This window comes from Olea europaea, chromosome 18 (genome assembly GCF_002742605.1).
Source record: "Olea europaea var. sylvestris chromosome 18, O_europaea_v1, whole genome shotgun sequence".
In the NCBI taxonomy this organism is placed as follows: Eukaryota; Viridiplantae; Streptophyta; class Magnoliopsida; order Lamiales; family Oleaceae; genus Olea; species Olea europaea.
Window position 1 is genome coordinate 27366979 of NC_036254.1, and position 8042 is coordinate 27375020.

Consider the following 8042-nt stretch of genomic DNA (forward strand, 5'->3'; position numbering starts at 1 on the left):
CTATTGGTGATTTGGATCATTAGAAAATCATATTTATGTTACATATACCTTATAGACAAATGGTTGTTGTCCACGAGGACTAGCTCTAATGAATCTAGTTTTCAATTATGTCTTAATCTTAAATCGTACTTAAATCTTCAAAAATAGAAGAAAAGCGAGAGAAGTTGAATCAGCTTTATTTGGAACATCTGCAATATTGACAGGTAAACGAGTTCGATTCACATCCTTGAAGACATACGTGACAATATTTAATGGTCATAAATCACTAGATAGGTTTTAATGAAATAGGGAAAAAAATACACCTGTATCTGACTGAAAAATAAATATTTTTTTTCATAAAGCCTTTAGCCTTATACCATTTATTACGGAGAAGTTCACACGAGAATTACCAGTTCCAGAATTCTACCCTCTCTTTCACGCATACAAATCCTTATCTAGAATTCTGTTCTCATTCAATCTAATCTGTTATGATTTACGTTAATCTGTTTTGACATATCCTAATCCTATTTTCCCATTATAAATCAAACCCGAAAGCAACTTTTTTTGTCATTACATAATTTATTTTTACCATGGCTAAACGTTCTCTGTGTTTCGCTGTGTTTATTATAGCCTTAGCCATTGGAAGAAACGTATGTGAAGCTGAAGAAGAAATAGGGTTTTATGAACTGAAGAAAGGCAATTTTACAGTAAAGATCACCAACTATGGTGCAACTGTTCTATCTGTTATAGTTCCTGATAAGCATGGTGAGTAATTTTCGGATGAAAAACACTTTGTTTTGTAATTCTAGATTCTAAATTTTATTTTATGTGGATTTTATGTGTGAATTTTTTTTCTCTTCAGGTAAATTGGATGATATTGTTCTTGGTTTTCCATCCATTGATGGGTACAAGGTAAGTTTTCCTTATTCAAAGCCATGAAACATGAATTAATGTGTGATAAATGTGAAAAAAGGATTGTACTTTTTAACAACCTAATTTATGAAGCAACAGTCTTATGAATAAAGATTAAAAAATTGCATTCTTCTGTCATTTTTAACGGAAATTTAGCTTGATTATTGATTATAACCCTTTATTTAATTATCGTATATGTGAATTATTTTATTATTTATTTATTTTTGTATATGTTTGCTAGTCTTTCTAATTAATACTGTACAGAATGATTCAACCTACTTCGGTGCACTTGTTGGACGTGTTGCTAATAGAATTGGAGGGGCTCAATTTACTTTGAATGGGAAAAAATACCGACTGCCTGCTAATGATCATGGAAATACACTCCATGGCAAGTCAAATAATTGATTTTTTTTTTTTTCACATTTTTATATATTTATTTTCAGGTAAGATAAACATAATTAGTACAATGAAATCTCAGGTGGAAGCAAAGGATTCAGTGATGTTATATGGACTGTAAATCGTTATGTAAGAGATAGTCACATAACTCTAAGTTATGACAGCTATGATGGTGAACAAGGTACCATATCAAATGAGCAAAAATGTCATCGAGTCTTGTGAATCGACTATTCGGTTCTATCTAGTACAGTGTAACCAGCATTCGCAAGCCATTATTTAACTATATGTTCTTGAATGATACGCAGGATTTCCTGGTCAGGTTTCTGTATTTGTAACCTATATGTTCATTGGAACAAACAAATTAGCAATAAACATGCAAGCCAAGCCTATAAACAAGGCCACTCCAATCAATCTAGCTTCCCACACTTACTGGAATCTTGGAGGACACAATAGTGGAGACATACTTTCGCATAAAATCCAGCTTTTCGGCTCCCACATTACTCCAGTCAATGACAAACTCATTCCAACAGGCGAAATTTCTGCTGTCAATGGAACTGCGTATGATTTCCTCAAGCCAAGGGAAATTGGGAGCAAGATCAATGAGCTTTCTGATGGATATGATATCAATTATGTTATTGATCAGACGGGGAAGGGGAAGCATATATCGAAGGTGGCCGTGGTGCAAGATAGAAAATCTGGTAGGAATTTGGAGTTGTGGTCTAATCAACCTGGATTGCAATTTTATACAAGTAATATGCTGGATGATGTAGTAGGCAAAGAAGGATTTATTTACAAAAAATATGCTGCATTGTGCTTGGAGTCACAAGGCTTTCCAGATTCAGTAAATCATCCTAATTTTCCTTCACAGATTGTGAATCCAGGAGAGGTTTATAAGCACATTATGGTTTACAGGTTTACCATTTAGTTCTCATAGATAAGATAGACAATGTTTCATTTGTTTCTTTTGATAAGTTTTTGGTTTGTGATATGCATTTTAGACTTAGATTTTTTTTTTTGTTATTTCAATTGTTTTTAATTGGAATTTTCATTGTTCAATAAATATAGTTCTCTATTTCAAATTGTTCTGATATTTTAAATGGGTTTTGATCCCTCTCGCAAGGCTGAGCCAACCCAAAAAGCCGTCTTCAATTCAGATTGCAGGCTGCATTTTACTATTTGTATTGTGTGATCATTGATAGACAATCAAGAAACTAGAGAAATGTCTAAGGCACGAGAAGTTGACAGGAAATTCGGGTAAATAAAGGGGAAAGAGGAACAAAACGGTTGAAGTCCATTTATTAGTTGGTGGAGGAAGAAAAGGTTAGCTTCAAAAAATGTGTTGAGAATTGATTATTGTTCATAATAATTTTCCCATGTGGAATAAACTAAAATTGTTGGAAAAAATGAGTAATAGCTCACTTTTGGCAAGATTTTCGGTGAGACCCGTTGGTCCAATTTGGAATATCAAAGTTGATCTGTGTTCTCATCCGTGAGAGCATCAAAATCATATATTTACTTGTCAAAAATGAAGTTCGGGTAAATGAGAAATTGAAGCTCAAAGTTGACAATTAGAAGATGATTTTATGTGGGAAAATAGTTTTTGTCCTACATAGGAAAAGGAAGAAAGCAAGAACCACTTCAAATATGGTTGCACATTGGAAGGGTGTAATCATGTGTAGTATAGAGACTCTCCACGTGCACGCGCAGGGGGGGTGAAAATCTCGAACTGAAATAGCTTTCGGACCTTGAACTTGTGTGTGGGATCGACCTGCGTACACGAATATCGGACTAAACGAAGCAAAAATTGGCCCCTTCAGAAAACCCACGTTTTACAATTTTTTTTCTTGCTTTCTCAACCTGACTTTTGAGTTTTTGAAACTTCCAAAACTTCTAAAAATTGAAGTGACTTCAATATTAATTACCATAGAGTTAATGATAGATTTATGCTATATTAAATCTCAAGTTTCCAGCAATTTACATGGATAAAAAAAAAAAAAAACGTTTTCTTTCTCACTATTCAGAAAAAACATCCCCTGCATTTTTTGTCTGTATCTTTGTCCAGCAAGGTCTTGATTTCTTGCATACGCATATCTGTCCAGTAAGGTCGTTGTGATATTGTTCAAACATCGTATTAGTTAGCCGGAGTAGTTTCTGTGGTGCTCAGATTCTACGGATTTTGCCGTTGTATCTTAGGAAACAGACGCTCAGATTAAATATCAAGCACTACGGTGAGGAGGCGAATATGTTTTAAGAAAACTATGTTCGCACAGGCCTCGAATTAAAAATTTATCTGTTATTTATTTAGTTTACATTTTATTCTTGCAAATTTATTTTTTTAGCGATCTACACGTTTGCAACATGCTTGATTCATATATTGTTTGTTAAATTTATGTTAAAAATAGATAAATAAAATAAATTATTTTTTTTCTAATTCGTTATATGTGTGAAAATAGATTTCACATATATGGTATTTCTATTTGTAAATACAAAAAATTGTGTTATTTTAGTTAGTGTATGAATAAAAACATTTTATGCAAATACGGTGAGTTTCGCTGCCAAATACAGTGAACTGCCATATACGGTAAGCTTTCTGCAAATACGGTAGGCAGCATATACGGTAAGCTGTAAATACGGTAAGATGTAAATATGATAAGTTGCCTACAAATATGGTAGACTACATATACGGTAAGCTACCTGCAAATATGGTAAGCACCATATACGGTATGCTTAAAATTGGTGTTTAACCTACACATATGGCATGTGATAATCTGATTTCATTAATACCACTATATTCAAACAAAGTTAAAACAGATTCCTAAAGGAAAAAATTGATTTCTTATACTGTTAATTTTAAAAACTATTTTTTTTATTTTGACTTTCAGAAATGGCAACCGAATCGACCAACATGAGTGTGACCTAAACTGTGCCTAATGATAATCAGGCTATGGGCTCAGCTGTGGCTCAAGGGCCAAACCTTGTTGTGGCTCAGACTGTGACTAGATTGCCAAGTCATGGTGTGAGTCAAACTGTGGCTCCAACAACTAGCCATACCGTTAATGTTCCGGTTAATTATGGAGAAAAATCGAAAAAATTCAGTGGCTTGAATTTCAACAGGTGGCAGCAGAAAATGTTATTTTATCTAATTACTTTGAATCTTGTGAGATTCTTGACCGAGACTGCTCCAAAACTCAATGAGGGTGAGTAGATGTTCAAGTCATCAGTGCACTTGATGCTTGGAACCATTCGAATTTTCTGTGCCGAAACTATATTATGAACAGTTTAGCAGACACGCTATACAATGTGTATAGTACTACGAAAATTGCTAAGGAATTGTGGGAGTCTTTGGACCGAAATTATGAAACTGAGGATGCCAGGACTAAAAAGTTCATTGTTGGCAGATTCTTAGATTACAAAATGGTGGACTCCAAAACAGTTATTAGTCAAGTGCAAGAACTCCAAGTGATTTTTCACGAAATTCATGCTGAATGAATGATTTTGAGTTAAAACTTTTCCAGTGGCTGCAATTATTGAAAAATTGCCCCACGCATGGAAAGATTTCAAAAATTATTTGAAGCACAAGCGAAAGGAAATGAACGTCGAATAACTAATTGTTAGATTTCAAATTGAAGAAGACAACAAGAGCTCTGAAAAGAAATTGTTCAATCCTGGTATGGCTAAAGCCAATGTTGTGGAGTTTGGTCAAAGTAGTAAGAACTACAAAAACAAGTCTGGACCATCCAGTGGCAAAAGGATCAAGCAAGGACCGAAAGGTGGAATTTCTAAGAAGAAATTTCAAGGAAAATGCTTCAATTGTGACAAAGTGGGCCACAAGTCTTCGGAGTGCAAATTGCCAAAGAAGAAAAAAGAAGCAAATGTGGTTGATTACATGGCACAAGATGTGTCGGAGCTGAATCTCTCAACTGTCGTTTCTGAAGTGAATATGGTGGGTTTAAACCTTAAAGAGTAGTGGATTGACACCGGTGCTACAAGGCATGTGTGTTCTGATAAGAAGTTGTTTACTGCGTTCGACGCAATTGAGAATGGGGAGAAGTTTTTTATGGAAAATTCAGCAACTTCTAAAATCAAAGGTCAATGAAATGTGGTTCTAAAGATGACCTCGGGAAAGGAGATGACTCTTAATAATGTGTTATACGTGCCAGAAATTCGCAAGAACCTAGTGTCCGGGTCGCTTTTCAATAAGCATGGTTTTCGTATTGTATTTGAGTCAGACAAAGTTATTTTGTCAAAAAGTGGAATGTTTGTTAGAAAATGTTATGTTTTCGATGGTATATTTAAACTCAATATAATTGTTTTTAAACCAAAAATGAATAAATCAAACTCTTCTGCTTATTTGCTTGAGTCTTCCAATTTGTGGGATGATAGATTAGGACATGTTAACTACGATACTTTACGAAGACTAGTTAACTTGAATTGCATACCCGAGTTCCACATTGATTCAAAACATAAGTGTGAAACTTGTGTTGAGACAAATTTGACAAGGTCATTGTTTAAATCAATTAAACGAAACACAAAACCACTTGATTTAATTCACAGTAACGTATGTGACTTAAAACTTGTACAGACAAGAGGTGGCAACAAGTATTTCATTACTTTTGTCCACGATAGTATCAAATACTGTTATGTGTATTTGCAAAAAAAGTAAAGATTAAGCTATAGAGAAAATTTTCTCTATAAGAGTGAAGTTGAAACTCAACTTAATAAGAAAATTAAGGTGTTAAGAAGCGATTGCGGTGGTGAGTATGAAGCACCATTTGTGAAATTTTGTACACAACACGGGATCATACATGAAACCACCGCATCTTATTCAATGCAACAAAATGGTGTTGCTGAACGTAAAAATCGCACTATAAAGAAATAATGAATGCAATGCTAGTAAGTTTTGGGTTACCTCAGAACATGTGGGGAGAAGCTGTGTTATTAGCAAATTATCTTTTAAATAAGGTATCCCCAAAGAAAATGGAAAAAACCCCTTATGAGTTATGAAAATGAAAAAAGTTTTCCTATAAATACTTAGTCTTGCTAAAGTGGTTGTTTCAACACTAAAGAAGGTAAGGATAGGGCCAAAGACAGTAGATTGCATCTTTATTGGGTATGCACAAAATAGTAGTTCTTATCGATTTCTTGTGTATAATTCTAAAATCCCTGACATACATAAAAACACGATATTAGATTCAAGAAATACTTCATTCTTTGAACATGTATTTTTGTACAAGTCCAAAGAGGAAGCAAGCTCCTCCAAACGAACATATGAGACTATGATTGAAAATAGTCATGATGAAGAACTAGAAAAGGAGACTGAGGTTAGACGTAGCAAACGGAAAAGGACAGGAAAATCATATGATCCTGATTTTCTGACCTATATGCTAGAAAGTGAATCTCAAAGTTATCAAGAGGCCGTGAATTCCTCATAGGTACCTCAATGGAAGGAGACCATTTAAAGTGAGATAGATTTCATACTGCAAAATCATACATTGGAGTTAGTGGATCTTCCTCCAGGAAGCAAATCACAAGGCTATAAATGAATTTTCAAAAGGAAAATGAGGGCAGATGGAACTATCGAAAAGTACAAGGTCAGATTAGTAATAAAAGAGGAAAATGAGGGCAGATGGAACTATCGAAAAGTACAAGGTCAGATTAGTAATAAAAGATTACAAACAAAGGAAAGACCTTGATTACTTTGATATGTATTCTCCAATGACGATAATAACATCTATTAGGTTGATACTTGTGATTGTCGCTTTGTGAAATCTTGAAGTACATCAAATGGATGTTAAAACTGTCTTTCTAAATGGAGATTTAGAAGAAGAAATTTATATAAAAAAGCCTAAGGGATTTTCGCCACCAGGATAAGAAAAAAAAGTTTATAAATTAATGAAGTCGCTATATGACTTGAAACAAGCACCGAAACAATGACATGAAAAATTTGATAATGTCATAATAAAGAGTAGATTTAAAATCAATGAGTGTGACAATTGTGATTACGTTAAAGACACTAGAGATGATTATGTCATTTTATGTCTTTATGTTAACGACATGCTTATTGTCGGTAGTGACAATAAAATGATTGAATCCATTAAAAATATGTTGAATTCGATATTTGGCATGAAAGATATGGATTTAGCTGATGTTATTCTTAGAGTCCAAATCTCAAGAACATCAGATGAGCTTGTTCTAAGTCAGTCACATTATGTGGACAAAATTTTGAAAAAATTCAATAAGGCTAATACTGGCTTGGCTAGAACACTGATAGATACGAGTCAACATCTTTCTAAAAACAAAGGTGAAAGTGTCTCTCAAGTAGAATACTTGAGAGTTATTGGAAGTTTAATGTACTTGATGAGTTGTACAAGACTAAATATAGTCTACACAGTCAGTAAACTGAGTAGATACACGAGTAATCCAGGAGCTGATCACTGGAAAGGAACAGTAAGAGTACTAAGGTACTTAGGATTTACTCGTGACTATGTACTATATTATACCAAATATCTAGCGGTCATTGAAGGATACAGTGATGCTAATTAGATATCTGATATAAAAGACTCAAAGTCCACAAGTAGATTTGTGTTCACATTGGGAAGTGCTGCCATATCGTGGAAATCCTCTAAGCAAACAGTTATAGCCAGATCTACGGTGGAATCTGAGTTTATATCTCTAGATAAATGTGGTAAAGAGGCTGAATGGTTACGCAACTTCTTAGAGGATATTCCAAAATGGTCAAAACCTGTGCCAGTAAT

General features: G+C 34.1%; 1 protein-coding gene across 1 annotated transcript; it reads left to right on the forward strand.

Moving 5' to 3' along the window:
* The first annotated feature begins 360 nt into the window (after positions 1 to 360).
* LOC111368034 (aldose 1-epimerase) lies at positions 361 to 2306 on the forward strand. The gene is made up of 5 exons (XM_022989198.1): positions 361 to 744; positions 842 to 891; positions 1156 to 1279; positions 1370 to 1468; positions 1593 to 2306. Exons 1-5 carry the CDS (start codon positions 570 to 572, stop codon positions 2210 to 2212), a joined length of 1068 nt encoding a protein of 355 aa, XP_022844966.1. The 5' UTR covers positions 361 to 569; the 3' UTR covers positions 2213 to 2306.
* Positions 2307 to 8042: the final 5736 nt, after the last annotated feature.

Excerpts from the sequence above, each read along its gene's own strand:
- LOC111368034 (XM_022989198.1), top strand. The coding sequence starts at position 570 with ATGGCTAAACGTTCTCTGTGTTTCGCTGTGTTTATTATAGCCTTAGCC. Across the intron at positions 892-1,155 it reads CATCCATTGATGGGTACAAG|AATGATTCAACCTACTTCGG; the intron begins GTAAGTTTTCCT and ends AATACTGTACAG. Across the intron at positions 1,469-1,592 it reads CAGCTATGATGGTGAACAAG|GATTTCCTGGTCAGGTTTCT; the intron begins GTACCATATCAA and ends AATGATACGCAG.